This window comes from Salvelinus alpinus, chromosome 15 (assembly GCF_045679555.1).
Source record: "Salvelinus alpinus chromosome 15, SLU_Salpinus.1, whole genome shotgun sequence".
In the NCBI taxonomy this organism is placed as follows: Eukaryota; Metazoa; Chordata; class Actinopteri; order Salmoniformes; family Salmonidae; genus Salvelinus; species Salvelinus alpinus.
Genome location: NC_092100.1, coordinates 15720024 through 15736503, shown reverse-complemented (window position 1 = coordinate 15736503; position 16480 = coordinate 15720024). Strand labels below are relative to the sequence as shown.

At 41.9% G+C, this 16480-nt stretch overlaps 2 protein-coding genes across 2 annotated transcripts in view; one reads left to right on the top strand and one right to left on the bottom strand.

The window, feature by feature from the left end:
* The window catches only part of LOC139540454 (ELAV-like protein 1), a 229130-nt gene that overhangs the window by 148926 nt on the left and 63724 nt on the right, over window positions 1-16480 (bottom strand). The window lies entirely within an intron of this gene.
* LOC139540455 (ephrin-A2-like) overlaps window positions 1904-16480 on the top strand; it is a 241046-nt gene continuing 226469 nt past the window's right edge. Inside the window, exon 1 of the mRNA XM_071344298.1 lies at window positions 1904-3203. Within this exon, the coding sequence (XP_071200399.1) occupies window positions 3064-3203 (140 nt within the window). The 5' untranslated portion in view covers window positions 1904-3063. The remainder of the gene's footprint in view (window positions 3204-16480) is intronic.

Genomic DNA, 16480 nt, shown 5'->3' with positions numbered 1-16480 from the left:
ATCAGTGCTCCATACAGTAGTACCAGATCCAGAAGCTGGCTTCTAGCCTGGGGGTGCACTACCTTCATTTATACATCAGGAGTGGCTTATTCAGGGAATCTTCCTCAGAGCTCTTTAGATAGCACGGGATTCCTGTGAACATGTTAATGTGCTTTTGCTGCTGTGTAACAGGCCGACACTTTTCCTTTGCTCTCTGTGGCAAAACGACCTGCCCGAACTAGAATCATTTCACATAGCTTTGGCCAAAGGATGTCGGGCGCCTAGCGACCTATGCATTTATGCATGGAACCCTCTGAAACTTTAATACTGGTGCGCCATTAATCTACGTGTCATTTTTAAAAGCATGAATTAAAGTTTCATTTGTATTTTTCTTCCCCTCCGCCCTCTATCTTTCTCCCTGGTTAGCCCTGTCCACCAGCCGACTACCCAGCGGGTTAAATATTTATCAGTGCTGAATCACACGTTGTTTGGAACACTCGCTCTCCCCTTTGCCCTCGAGATATCGGAGCGCCGCTCACTGACTCCAGGGGAGGAACAGAGGCCCAGAGAGAGAAAGAGAGAGAGGGAAAAAGAGAAGAGAAGTTTGAGATTCATGGGAATCACAAACAGTGACAAGTGAGAAACCCTTCATCGACAGCAGAGCTCAACTGTGACTGAGTGAACAAAACATTAGGAACACCCTCCTAATATTGAGTTGCAACCACTTTTGCCCTCGGAACAGCCTCAATTCATTGGGGCAGGGACTCTTAAAGGTGTTGAAAAAGCATTCCACAGGGATGCTGTCCCATGTTGACTCCAAAGCTTCCCACAGTTGTGTCAAGTTGGCTGGACGTCCATTGGATGGTGGACCATTCTTGATACACACAGGAAACTGTTGAATGTGAAAAATCCAGCAGCGTTCCAGTTTTTTTGGCACACACACACAATCCATGTCTGAATTGTCTCAAGGCTTTAAAATCCTGTCTTCTCCCCTTCACCTGTCTCCTCCCCTTCATCTACACTGATTTTAGGGGCTTTAACAAGTGACATCAATAAAGGATGATAGCGTTCACCTGGAATCACCTGGTCAGTCTAGGCCATGGAAAAAGAGCAGGTGTTCTTAATGTTTTGTATATTCACTGTATATGCACACACACACACACACACACACACACACACACACACACACACACACACACACACACACACACACACACACACACACACACACACACACACACACACACACACACACACACACACACACACACACACACACACACACACACACACACACACACATGCGGACACACACACACATATTACATACATGCAGACACACACACATTTTGTTATTCAATCCTTGTGGGGGCCTAAAATGTATTTCCATTCAAAATCCAATTTTCCCTAACTCCAACCCCTAAACCTAACATCTAACCCTAACAACTAAGCTGAAAATAGTATTTTCATGGGGCCATGGGAAATGTCCCACCGAGGGAGAATTTCCTTATTTTACTATCGAATAACCAACACACACACACAGACACACATTTTCAGACATTTTCAGACTCACCACATATGCTGCTGCTACACACACAAACACAGATGATTAATTTAACAGTCATTTTGCAAATGACTAAATGACATCACCATAACAAGTGGATGAAAATCCTAATGTAAAAAGATTTCATTAGACTGAGAGCCATTTTTACAGGATGAAAAAATGTATACAAATAGTTGGCACATACAAATATACATGTTTGGCTATAATTGTAGGCTAGAGTTATAAGCTATTTATAACCTGATAACAGTATCCACAACTATTCTGAAACTTTCAGAAATTGTAAGGGTCCTAGAAGTTTTGGGGCTCCTATCTGGCCGGTGTCTCAGCCCCGCCCAGCTGTCTGGAGGAGCCGTGAATGGAGAGAGTGCGGCGGCCAGAGGAAGCAAGCCATGTGCTAAAGGAGGAACAGGACGCGCAAGAGAAAAACCACCGTGACTAAAAAGGGGGGAAATAATGTCAGCTCCACTGGTCTGTACACCACACACAGGGACGACAGTAGAGCGATACCAGACATGAAGCGAAATTGGCCTTTTCTCCACAGCAACCCCAAACGACACAGGAATAGCAGCAGCAACTTCGCAATTGATGCGGTGTTCCAGTTTCTCCGCTTCATGCTTTGGTAGTGGCGTTGCATGGGTGACGCAGTAAACACGTATCAAGAAGGCAACTTATCATATTGATAACTTTTGCCTGAGAATAAAACTGAGGACAGTAACCACGGACGACATGAAATAGTTGCGGAAAAGAGCAGGACGTTTCTTGTGTGACTGGCTTGGATTTCTATCCCTCTGCTGCAACATTGTGATATTTTGAGTTTCTTCTGAAAGAACAAGAATCGGTCGCTTGACATTGTATCTCACAAAACGGACCGAAAAACATTGCGTTGAATGGACATCGTTAAGCGTGCAAATGTTTAGAATAAAAAGCATATTGATTTGGAAGACCATAAATTGAAGGACACATTGCTGAATGGATGTTTGCGAGTTCTATTTACGACGAGGAAAGTTTTAGAAAGTAGCCTATGCCATGCTGGAAAGGAATGGATTTAAAGGACAAACAGCTGTATACTTGGCGTCAGTGAATAATAAACAAGATATGATGAATGTCGCGCAATGTGTTCAAATAAGGCATTCATCACTTACAGTTATTGAAGAAAATGGATTTGAATACTTATTGTAAGGGCTTGCCGTGCAAAAGGAGATCAACGAGCTGAGTCACATTGATGAACCTTCATGGAACATAATCAAATTTAACGTCATAGTCAGTGCTGCATCTGCTTGGACTTCTCACTAATGTTCTCACGATTGGGAACGTATAGCTACATGGACCTACATTGTAAATCTTCAACTGAAGACGAAAAACTGCAGCTGAGAGTACCTGGAATGTGAATGTGGACCGCAGCCAACCTCGTGCATCATGAATAACACCAGGTCCATTTGAACAGCAGTGGGAAACACTGTAGTTGACTCAGTATAACTTATAGACAACAACGCGACGAATTATATCACCCTTTACTCGTAATGGACAAGAACTGTTTAGCTTTTCAAATGGAGTTGACTCTTATGGTTGTTGCCCTCTTATCTTGGGTCGCGGTATGGGCGGACGATAGCAAAATAATATCAGACAGATATGCAGTCTACTGGAACAGCACGAACCACAGGTAAGGATTTGTACAAGTCAACTTTCAGTGATGTGAATTTAAATTTTTGGATAGATCATCCGTGAATCACGCTTCAAAAGATCCGGACATATAGGCTAAGCTACAAAAAAACGGCTCCACAAATAGCCCAGCGCATTCAAAAGCCCCTTAAACCATGCTCACCTTATCTCAATAATTAAGTTTCCCCCATAACGTCAATTCTTTGACTAGACCTAGAAAAAGTTAAAATTCCTTCTTTAACAAAACATAATACTTTTTCTTAGGGAGATACATTTGACCTGCACGTTGTATTTATTTATCTCAGGGGTTGCTTCTATTCATTAGGCCTAATTCAATCACTTAAATAACTCTTGTTGTTTTTACCCCAATTATCACATCTCCCTGTGTAAAAAAACAGACCCCTCAAGGCATGATTTAACTTGATTTATGACATATAGCCAGGCTTTCAGGTTTCACATTCACAACGTTTTCACATTGCGTTCAACCTACATTGTGTTTGTAGTTTTTGATTACGAAGTTGCATTTGAAGTGTGATAAAATACTGCATGCCTAGGCTAAATGTGACTTTGCATTCCATTATAAACTAAGACTATAGCGATATCCACTAAGATACACATCACCGCAAAACTCTGATTAAAATGCTTAATACATGCGGTTACATGTACACAACTCTACCATAAACCATGTCATTCTATTGACATGCAAAGTTCTGGTCTCACAGAAAATCACACACTTGTTTCATTTTATCTCGTCAGTTCACTCCAGAGCACGTTGATGTTTGGATATTTTGTTCTGGACCTGTAGGAATTCTTTTTAACATGATATAGCCCTTTCCAGTTAGTTAATGAAAGAAAGAAGGTAAAGATCAATAATAGCGTGAAGACATTAAGAAGGAGATTCCATACGTTTTGAACTCTTGTGAAATTGTTTGTGCGGGGACTTGCAATATTCGAATCATTGGAACTATGCCAGTAGAACTTAGAAAAGTTTCATCAGACTTAGTTCCTTGTAAAGTTTAGAGAGCAATTTACCATCAAAAACAAGCTTTTGTGGTAAGTTTTCCCACAATTTATGAAGATGATGTGTATATATTTTGAGCTAATTTTTCAAATTAGGGCGCGGCGGTCTAAGGCACTGCATCTCAGTGCTAGAGGCGTTACTACAGACCTTGGTTCGGTTCCAGACTGTATCACAACCGGCTGTGATTGGAGTCCCATAGGGCGGCGCACAATTGGCCCAGCATCGTCCGGGTTAGGGGTAGGCTGTCATTGTAAATAAGAATATGTTCTTAACTGTCTTGCCTAGCTAAATAAAGGTTAAACAAATAAAAAATAGAAAAAATCTCCTTAAAAATCAAGAGATTTTTTTATGGTAGAGTACAGAGATGAAACAAAAGAAAGAAAATGAAATATGTCTACATATTCGGAGCATGTTGAATTCATTAGTTATTCCTTTCTCTTTTTCGTCTCCCTGCGTTGTTGGGAAGGGCCTTAAGTAAGCATGTCACTGTTAGTCTACGCCCTGTTGTTTACAAAGCATGTGACAAATACATTTTGATTTGATTTGATGAGCGAACATAACACCGTATTCAGAATGGATTCCAGTGCAACACAATCCATCCATGGCTGCTTCAAGCACAGGAGGCTGCTAAGGGGAAGACGGCTCATAATAATGGCCGAAACGGAGCAAATGGTATGGAATCAAACAAATGGAAACCATGTGTTTGATGTATATGATACCATTCCACCAATTCCGCTCCAGCCATTATCATGAGCCCGTCCTCTCCAATTAAGGTGCCACAAACCTCCTGTGGCTTCAAGACCGCCTTACTTTTGTAGAACTGGAAATAACTTGTCTTGGCTATGCAGAAATGACTGTTTGAAGCCCAAGTGGCGCTTATTGGATGACAGTGAATTTGCTACCTTGTCACATAACAGTGATCTTTGCGGCTTCCTACACAAAAAGCAAAATCATGTGAGAGGTACATGAGTCTCCTGTATACTTCTATAAAGGGGATTAAAGTTGTGTACATCATTGATAACCTAGTGGCTTTGGCAATAGTAGTACTGTAGTTTAGTTTTTTAAAGCCAGTTGTTAAGTGGTGTTGGAATAAGAATCTGTCTTTTCCCATAGCAACCATAGAATGCTGTAAGCAGAATTGTAAAAAAATAAATTAAAAAAATCCTCATTCACCTTAACATTTAAATAAAAATGTGTGATGAAAAAGCAATAGACATGTAATATACATGTGATAGTTGTTTTATTTGTATGACTTCGGGAAAACTTTCTGTTGATTGAAAACAAAATAGCCAATTACACAGAAATGTATGAATTAAAACAGTTCATATGTAATATTGTTTGGTTGTTGGTCTTAGAAGGTGTTTCCAACTATCTGTGATGTGGTTTATATTATGTGGTATTAGAGAGGCTAGAAAATCAGACGCATAGGAAGGATTAAAAGAAGAACAGGCTAGTATGGCTTCGGCGTTTACAAGTGAGGGGCCTTAGTGAGGAATCAGATACACTGACATACCCTGCTCTACATCTTCAAACACAAACTACTGAAATGGCTACTTCTTCACTTGATTTCTACGCCACAGATACAATTTGCATCACAAATTCAATCCAAATAGTATAATGATGCATTGGTGTATTGGTTGGTGTATTGGTTGGTTTATTGGTTTGTGTATTGGTTGGTGTATTGGTTGGTGTATTGGTTTGTGTATTGGTTGGTGTATTGATTGGTGTATTGGTGTATCACGGCTGCATTTCTTTGAATTGATTTGATATTGACCTCAGTAACAGATACCAAAGTATAATCTCTTTTAACTGATTTTGAGCGGCAGGTAGCCCAGCGGTTAAGAGCGTTGGGCGAGTAATCAAATCCCAGAGGCGACTAGGTGAAAAATCTGTCGATGTGTCCTTGAGAAAGGCACTTAACCCTAATTGCTCCTGTAAGTCTCTCTGGTCTGCTAAATGACTAAAATGTCAAAGTGATCTATACAAAATTATTACATGCATTTTAACAACATATTTCCGGATAACTGTAATTTCATATCGCAGTGTCCGTTACAAAATTAGTAGTTTGAATAATCAAGTCTTACCTAAGCACACATTTATTAAGGAGATTGCTTTATGTAAAGCTTATTGCCCAAATCGATTCGTTTTATTGGGGACTTATCTATGGTTTGAAAGGATTTATTTTAAGATTGGAATAATATTTGTAGTTCTTAAACATCTTTCTTATTGCCCGAGTTTTATATGCGAAACTCTGGAATTTTTTATAAATGCTAAATTTACATTTGTAAAAAATCACTGCGCATAGAGTGGATCAAATGCCCTGAAAATGATTGGTTTATATAAGGAACTTCCCTTGTCATCAGTTGAACAGCCTTTCCACTGACATGGCACTGTCATCCGTATTTTCGTATGTACTCTCCTCCCTGGGTTTCGGCATGTTGTCATTGCTATGTAATTTATGAGTAAATTGAATAGCTATTAGCTGTGCGACATGGAAAGCTATCTGACTGATTTACTCTAAGAAATAATATGATTTGATACTGTGGCCCTCCATTCTGCCTACTAAACTAAACTTAACGCCATGCTTTGTTATATCTGCTTTCCTCATAAGGTCCCCTCCTTTCTGACCTAGTTTCACTAAGGTTATTGGGGAGTATTGAAGGGAAATGGTAGTGGTAGCTGGTCTGGGAGGACACACCAGATTATATTGTACTCAATGATTGTAGTTTTTGGGGGGGAAGCTTTGAAGTCAATGACCAAGGGAACACTTTTCAAATCATGAAAATCGGCTTGAGGTGGTATGACCTTGGAGTTTGTGGCTGTGCAATGGTAGCTTGGGGTTCCTCTAGGTGGCGTTGGATAGGTTTTGCTCTGCTCAGCAACATGGTCCGCCATTTTCTCATTCATGGTTGGAAGACCTTCATTTTTGTTGTATCGAGAGCCAAGACAAAGGAACAGGGACGATGATTACAGCAAGTTACCAATAACCGTTTCATTGTGTCAAATGGTTTTCAAGCTAAATTGAATCTAGCTTGAACTACAGTCAATGATCAATTGGTGTTGACAGATAGTTTTCTATCTTAAAACAAGAATTTAATAAGAAAATTCAGAACTTTAACTGCAATCACAATATAATTGTGCTTTAACCTCACACCTTTGAAAGTGGAGAAGCATCACTTGGCTCAATGCCAAAACTGATGGACAAGGGGAGAGAACTGGAATGAATCGCATGTTTTCTTCCCACAATGCTCTGCTCACATTCACCAATGGGCCGATTTAAATATATATATATATATACGTCCTCTGAATACAGGACTAGAACCACTGCATTTTAAGGACTAAGTAGCTGATTTTAGAGCTGTTTAAAGAAACGTTAAAATACGTACATTTGTATTTGTTATTGATGTAGAATTCCTGTTTTTGCTTATGCTGGTTAGAAAAAGCGAGGTTGCAAAAATGGCATGTTTGTCATGGTTCAAACAGTACATATACAGGTAGTGGTTGTTCCCAAAGGGGTTCTTCCTCCTCTGTTTGTACTGCTGTTAATGTCTACTACAATTTGTTGCCATTTCTACTGTAGCTGATTTCTTGTATTTGTAACACAAAAATTACAAAAATGTAATGAAAAGTTACATTTGTTAGCTACAGTAAAAATGAAATTCCTGTTTAATTGTTTTAAGGCTTCAGATATGAAGATATGGCATCGGTGTCTAAGTGCTGAATGAAGTGTAATGCATTGTGTTTCTCTAATGGGGTTCTGCATTGAAACCACACTGGCCCCTCGCACACAGGCAGCAGCAAACTGTCCTAAATCTGTTCCCAGTTTATCTATCTAGTCATTTGACATCAATTGAGTTTTCAATTTAAATTGGACAGCACTTTACGGGTCACTTGGTCTGGGTGTGTACAACTCAGCATCCCTCTATGCGCTCATAATTAATTTTAGGTTTCATGAGAGTGGCGACATGCAATGCCATCCCTACTTCTCTGTGTATGAAATCTACAATTCCTTGGATAACACAAAGCACTCTCTACTGTTTTGTCTCCTTTAATGGGAGACCCGTTTCTGAAGGTCAAAAACCAATGCCACTTTCTCGCCAGTACTTCATGACACGAGCTTGGACAGGAATGTACTGTACCCTCAACAAAACAGGGTTGAGTTTTCGAAAGGGTTGAGACTACAGGTCTATGCCATGATTGGGACAGTTGCTGTGGAAACACTGATGTTTTTTCACAGTACTATACTGTAATTGAGAGACCGCCATAGACTAAGAGGACATAATAAATGTATATACGTAATTGATTTGTGATTTGATAAATGTTCCTCCTTTTTTTCATCCCGGGAAATGGGCATTTTCCATGACAGAGCACAAGCCTCAGCATATTTGTTAGTTAGGGAATTTGATTAAATGAAAATATTGTCTGCTATGTTCACTGTACGAAACACAACCTCCTTTTAGACAGCCCTAATGTGGAGCCATTTGAACTGCCTCCTCATTTATATAAAATGGAAGGCCATCTCTGTTTCTAACTATTCCAATGAAGGTTCCTGTTTTTTAATTATAGGTCAATAACTCGTTTGTCTCTGAATTTAGAATTCATCCTCCAAGAGACTTTAGTAGCAGGCTAGTGGAAGAATATCTGGAAAAAACTTTGACAAAAAATTAATTTCACTTTTTTTCTCTTCTCTAGAAAATATAAGACCGAATCCGAAAATTGGCCTGGAGTGAAATTAATTATTTTTTACATTGAATTGGACGTTAATGGCCTGGCACAATGTAACATTAAAGGGCTCTTACATCTCATTAAAGATTAAAGTTGGTGCATAATATCTACAAAAGCAATTGGTATGAAAGAGGAATTTGCTAATCAGTAATCTAGGTTCAAAGCTTCATTAAATAAAATGACCCTGAGAGTGTATGAGTTCAAAGCCTGCTTCATTTGGTAGGATACAGCATTTCATTTCCAATGTTAATCAAGGTTATGCTAATGTCGGACATGATGAATCGGCTAGTTTACTTTCCTTGTACTCATGTTAAATGCTAGACAAAAACATTAGCATTCTTCAGTTATTTGTATCTAACAATGATTGTCTATATTACTCTACTGACGCATCACAATTTGTTAGAAAAATATAGAATCCTTTGAAAGTATAGTATTTCTGACTTAGGCAATGGCCTAGATGGTTGTTTGTGAAATTGCGTTTGATGTGTCAGAGATTACACATTTAGACTCTGGACAGGAGGGTATTGCTTTTCTGTTCTTCTATTATCTCTCTGAGACATGGGTGCTGAACAAATGTAGAGTTTCTTGTGACTCGGATGTCCTGTTTGTTCAGTCAGTCTGTCACCAACTTCTTGTGAACCTCCCTTCCATTGTCCCCCACCTGTGTCGAGACACTGAATATGACTGTACTGGTCACATTGGTGGCAGACAGTAAACTACGTGGCGAGTTTGTCGGCCTTGTTCCGCATGGCGCAGAGCAGACTATCTTGCCGTCAGGATCTCAAATAGTGAAGAACAACGAGTAATGGCTGCCGTTTCATTTATTCAGCATAGCTCTTTTATTTGGAATCAAAAGGTAAATGGCCATTTGTAAGACCTTTTACTGTTGTTTATTTTATTTAAAAAAATTGTACTTCCCAACAGTGCTTATCAGCACTTCGTCATTCCTTATACAATGCTCATGCATTTTAATGCCTGACCCACATTCTCTTTGCACATAAGCAGTCTTGTGTACCAAGAGAGCTAGATACGTTGAACTTCGCTAGGTGTTCAGAACTGAACTGCAACATTTTCAAAAAGGGAATCAGGGTTGTGAGTAAAGCCCCCTAACCACATACTGCATTTATTATGTTTGAACTGTGCAAACTGGTGTTGCGTTCTCTCAGCCCAGGATAGGCCTATGGACTTTTGCTTTGCACATTTTTGTTGCCATAAAAAAATCAGTTGTCGGTTTCTTTAATTTAGCAGATTTAGGATATATTGGAACAGTGTTACCTTTCGAAAGCCTCCAGGGGATGAGAGTCCAGTCTATCTGCTTCTCTCGCCTGTTCGCTTGTCCTTTCTTGAGTACTGTGCTAGCTCTGAAACTAGCTCTGAAACTAGCTCTGAAACTAACTCTGAAACTAGCTCTGAAACTAGCTCTGAAACTAACTCTGAAACTAACTCTGAAACTAACTCTGAAACTAGCTCTGAAACTAACTCTGAAACTAGCTCTGAAACTAGCTCTGAAACTAGCTCTGAAACTAGCTCTGAAACTAACTCTGAAACTAGCTCTGAAACTAACTCTGAAACTAGCTCTGAAACTAACTCTGAAACTAGCTCTGAAACTAGCTCTGAAACTAGCTCTGAAACTAGCTCTGAAACTAGCTCTGAAACTAGCTCTGAATTATTTTAGATGTTGCTGGTGTACTGCTATCATGTCTTTTTACGCTTTCCTGCCCGTTATATGAACACTGTTAATGTGATTTACGTGTATATAGATGTAATTCTGTTCCTATATTACTTTACCGCCAAACACAATTAAACCGGACAGCAGTTAATTGCTTGAACATGAACATCCTAATGGCTTCTTGCTTGTAAAAATATTGCCCATCATTTGATAAATGTAATGCCCGTTGTTGAATTCGGACTGCCGCTCGTAAAAGTAACGATGGTGTTTTCCTAAGTGATTCTGCGGTAATAGTTTACGTTTATTGATGTACTTTGGGCATAAAGCTCTCCCTCTCTCTTCATTACCCCTTCTTCAGGCTGTGATTTGGCTTATATCCTCAGAAGATAATGAATTGAATTACTATAATGGAGAGTGGAGTTGTTCCTTCAGAACTATAAAAGGCATTTTACACCGTTTTTAGGTAAATGTCCTTCGCTCATCCATTTATGTAGAGTTATGAAGTGGTGGATTACTTGTGGGGTGATGGAGCACCCTTTCAAAATAAGAAGCCACTTTTGCATCCTCTTGGTACACATGCAGCACCATATACAATCACGAAAACAACATGTTACGTCAATGACAAACTTTCCCGGTTGAATGTGTAGGGAAACAGAGGGTAGGGAAGCATATTAAATACAGGCAGTCTAAGAGACAGGAAGGCTTCAGCAGTACCTGCATATTGCCTGTAAGACTTTTACGACTTCTCTCAAAGAGCTTTTCCTTCAACGTTCACTTGTTTGGCCGGACAAAGAGAATATATTGGTAATGGGATTTAACAAGATGTTGCTCCATCCGTAGGGTGTATGTCGAATATATATGTACGAGCAATTAATTAAACACTCAACTGAATCAGTGAAGTTATAGAGATGACCTCTACTGTACTGCTGTAGCAGGATTCTAACCTCACTATCCTTCCCTCCAACAGAGATTCACAGGGTTGAGTCCTTGAGCCTTTTACTATGCTTTCTACGTTGCACACTTAATAAAGGTTTGATTAAACTAAAAATGACACAACGGAAAAACAAATCAAGGTTCCTTCCCAGTGAAAAAAGAGTGCACTTCAGACTGTAAAATAATTAAGAAGGGTTAAACCAGTCTCACAGGAAGGATTTGTTGATGTTCTGGTATGTTAATTGTATTTCTGTGAAAAGGTACGCAGGAATGTATTAGCACAGATGTGTACTTTGAATTTAAGTGTTAGTTCTGGATTGAGGCATAGATTAGAAGACGTTAATCATGTTTATATCACCACGTAGAAGGATATGCTTCACTGATTAAACAAAATATCCTGTGTATTATCGTCCAACCCTCAACCCCCAAAGGTAGTCTTGTAAACTTGACGTAAATGGCGGCCAGAAAGTAACAGAATGAAGAACAGCCTACAGTATATAGATCGGCATAGACCTATATTTCAGCTTCCAATGTTTCCATTGTTGCAATCATTTTATTGATTGGTTGACTATTGAGTTTACTAAAATTGAACAATAAAAAAAGGAAATCTGTCGCTTGGTCAAATATCTTTCAAGACAATTAATATTTGTAGTTTTTGATTATATTGAATTATATAAATTTTTTCTGGATTCAATTATTATGATATGTTAACATGTTAATATGTCTTTGTTTTACATTTTTGAAAAACAGGTTTGAATTATTATAATTTTAATTACTGCATTTCTATATTGATCTCCGTTAAATAAATGCTTGGTTGCTGGGCAACATACAGAGGATTATGTAGCTAAATATATAACCGCTTAACGTGTTTTTTTATTGAAATGTTAACAATATTTCTTCCGCTATTTTGATATTGATTAGTGATTTACAGAAAAAATAACGTGTGTTTATTTGGATTTCAATGTCGCATTTTTTTTCATATCTCCTTGATTAGCCCACTTGTTTTCGTAGATGAAGAAAATAAAACAACATAAATCAGTTTTATACTATACGCCTTACACTTTGTCAAGTAGTACCACTACACAATCGTAAGCTCAAATACATGGAGTACAGAAAACAGTCTGCACCAGAAGGACAACTCGCTGTTAGAAATCTTACACTGCGTGTAGGTATTAGGTAACATTAAATGGGTCATGCAGTTCTTTAGTTGATTCTGAAACAAGGAATTAGTGAGTTTTTTATGTATACAGTAGTTTATTTAGCATGTTATAGTGCAAGCCAAAATGCTTAGTAGTTCAAATATGTTTTTCTGTTGGGCTTTGGAGATCGGTGCCAATAACAATATGGAAAATACCTTGTGGTGGATATATCAAATCAGGATCTGCTGGAGTCCAAGTCAAACCAAGATTCTTCGTTTCTGAGCTCAGAGAGAATAACGGAGTTACACAGCGCAGTGTAGACAGTCTGAATTCTGAAGCATTGGGTGATAAGCACATATCTTTATAGTTCCTGTTCTTGTGCGGGACTCTCAGTTCCCTTTTTATCTATACAAGGACACTTGACCAAACTGGTTTACAACACAGGATTATACTCCCAAGAACAGGAGATTGTAATAGGACAGGTTAGTCACATACTTAGTCATGTGGGCACATACAATTACAATTTTCCATGACAACCGCATGTTTGATTAAATCACAAACATTTGTGTGTGTGCAAAGTAGTGTGCAAAAAAAACAAAAAAAACAACAAAACGAAATGTTGCGAAATGTATATTAAGTCTATGAGTTCATGAATACCTCAATACCTCAATGAGAAGAGTAATACACAGCTAAAACAAGACGTGTTTGTCACAGTTCTGCGGCCAACACTAGCATTTCAACCAGACCATCATACATACTTGTTTTTGAGAGTAAAACAAACCAGGACATCTGAAAACCATTTACCTCAGGATAGAGTAGCAGCCTGACATGTGAATTGGGAGAAATCCAGACCTAATGAGGTTGAATATAAGAGTCTGGTCTCCTCACAATCAGTGAATGTAAGTCTGATCAGGTTTCTTACACTTTTATGATTCCGGGTATTGTACGCACTTTGTTACAATATTGACTGCAGGGAATTTAGGTTTTTGTAATGGGATGCTTGGACGACGCTTGTTTGGACTAGGTTTTAGCCTAGATTTGACAGTTATTTGACAGTCATGTGCGGTGTGACCTGACAGTCCTGGTCGATCTGCAGGACGACTGTTGTGACTGTTGTGCATCGTAGGCCCTCACCTGTTTCTTCTTAGCCTGCCGTGACTGTGTGATGGGGTGAACGAGCGATGACTTTGGCACACGTGGTTCTGTCTTGAAGTGAGAGGGCAGGGATTTGCTATACCACAGTGCACAGTTAGCGTTGACAGAGAAAGAACGGAGACAGAGAATGAGAAGCTTGTGAAAGTGTAGTATTACGCCCAAGTCATCTGGGAGCTTCAGACATGACAAGCCTGTCGTTCTCATGGAGGGTGAGAGGGAGGGAGTTGGGTACAGAGCCTGTCGTTCTCATGGAGGGTGAGAGGGAGGGAGTTGGGTACAGAGCCTGTCGTTCTCATGGAGAGTGAGAGGGAGGGAGTTGGGTACAGAGCCTGTCGTTCTCATGGAGGGTGAGAGGGAGGGAGTTGGGTACAGAGCCTGTCGTTCTCATGGAGAGTGAGAGGGAGGGAGTTGGGTACAGAGCCTGTCGTTCTCATGGAGAGTGAGAGGGAGGGAGTTGGGTACAGAGCCTGTCGTTCTCATGGAGGGTGAGAGGGAGGGAGTTGGGTACAGAGCCTGTCGTTCTCATGGAGGGTGAGAGGGAGGGAGTTGGGTACAGAGCCTGTCGTTCTCATGGAGGGTGAGAGGGAGGGAGTTGGGTACAGAGCCTGTCGTTCTCATGGAGGGTGAGAGGGAGGGAGTTGGGTACAGAGCCTGTCGTTCTCATGGAGAGTGAGAGGGAGGGAGTTGGGTACAGAGCCTGTCGTTCTCATGGAGGGTGAGAGGGAGGGAGTTGGGTACAGAGCCTGTCGTTCTCATGGAGAGTGAGAGGGAGGGAGTTGGGTACAGAGCCTGTCGTTCTCATGGAGGGTGAGAGGGAGGGAGTTGGGTACAGAGCCTGTCGTTCTCATGGAGAGTGAGAGGGAGGGAGTTGGGTACAGAGCCTGTCGTTCTCATGGAGGGTGAGAGGGAGGGAGTTGGGTACAGAGCCTGTCGTTCTCATGGAGGGTGAGAGGGAGGGAGTTGGGTACAGAGCCTGTCGTTCTCATGGAGAGTGAGAGGGAGGGAGTTGGGTACAGAGCCTGTCGTTCTCATGGAGGGTGAGAGGGAGGGAGTTGGGTACAGAGCCTGTCGTTCTCATGGAGAGTGAGAGGGAGGGAGTTGGGTACAGAGCCTGTCGTTCTCATGGAGGGTGAGAGGGAGGGAGTTGGGTACAGAGCCTGTCGTTCTCATGGAGAGTGAGAGGGAGGGAGTTGGGTACAGAGCCTGTCGTTCTCATGGAGGGTGAGAGGGAGGGAGTTGGGTACAGAGCCTGTCGTTCTCATGGAGGGTGAGAGGGAGGGAGTTGGGTACAGAGCCTGTCGTTCTCATGGAGGGTGAGAGGGAGGGAGTTGGGTACAGAGCCTGTCGTTCTCATGGAGAGTGAGAGGGAGGGAGTTGGGTACAGAGCCTGTCGTTCTCATGGAGGGTGAGAGGGAGGGAGTTGGGTACAGAGCCTGTCGTTCTCATGGAGGGTGAGAGGGAGGGAGTTGGGTACAGAGCCTGTCGTTCTCATGGAGGGTGAGAGGGAGGGAGTTGGGTACAGAGCCTGTCGTTCTCATGGAGGGTGAGAGGGAGGGAGTTGGGTACAGAGCCTGTCGTTCTCATGGAGGGTGAGAGGGAGGGAGTTGGGTACAGAGCCTGTCGTTCTCATGGAGGGTGAGAGGGAGGGAGTTGGGTACAGAGCCTGTCGTTCTCATGGAGGGTGAGAGGGAGGGAGTTGGGTACAGAGCCTGTCGTTCTCATGGAGGGTGAGAGGGAGGGAGTTGGGTACAGAGCCTGTCGTTCTCATGGAGGGTGAGAGGGAGGGAGTTGGGTACAGAGCCTGTCGTTCTCATGGAGGGTGAGAGGGAGGGAGTTGGGTACAGAGCCTGTCGTTCTCATGGAGGGTGAGAGGGAGGGAGTTGGGTACAGAGCCTGTCGTTCTCATGGAGGGTGAGAGGGAGGGAGTTGGGTACAGAGCCTGTCGTTCTCATGGAGGGTGGGAGGGAGGGAGTTGGGTACAGAGCCTGTCGTTCTCATGGAGGGTGGGAGGGAGGGAGTTGGGTACAGAGCCTGTCGTTCTCATGGAGGGTGGGAGGGAGGGAGTTGGGTACAGAGCCTGTCGTTCTCATGGAGGGTTTGAGGGAGGGAGTTGGGTACAGAGCCTGTCGTTCTCATGGAGGGTGAGAGGGAGGGAGTTGGGTATAGAGCCTGTCGTTCTCATGAAGGGTGAGAGGGAGGGAGTTGGGTACAGAGCCTGTCGTTCTCATGGAGGGTGGGAGGGAGGGAGTTGGGTACAGAGCCTGTCGTTCTCATGGAGGGTGAGAGGGAGGGAGTTGGGTACAGAGCCTGGCGTTCTCATGGAGGGTGAGAGGGAGGGAGTTGGGTATAGAGCCTGTCGTTCTCATGAAGGGTGAGAGGGAGGGAGTTGGGTACAGAGCCTGTCGTTCTCATGGAGGGTGGGAGGGAGGGAGTTGGGTACAGAGCCTGTCGTTCTCATGGAGGGTGAGAGGGAGGGAGTTGGGTACAGAGCCTGTCGTTCTCATGGAGGGTGGGAGGGAGGGAGTTGGGTACAGAGCCTGTCGTTCTCATGGAGGGTGGGAGGGAGGGAGTTGGGTACAGAGCCTGTCGTTCTCATGGAGGGTGAGAGGGAGGGAGTTGGGTACAGAGCCTGTCGT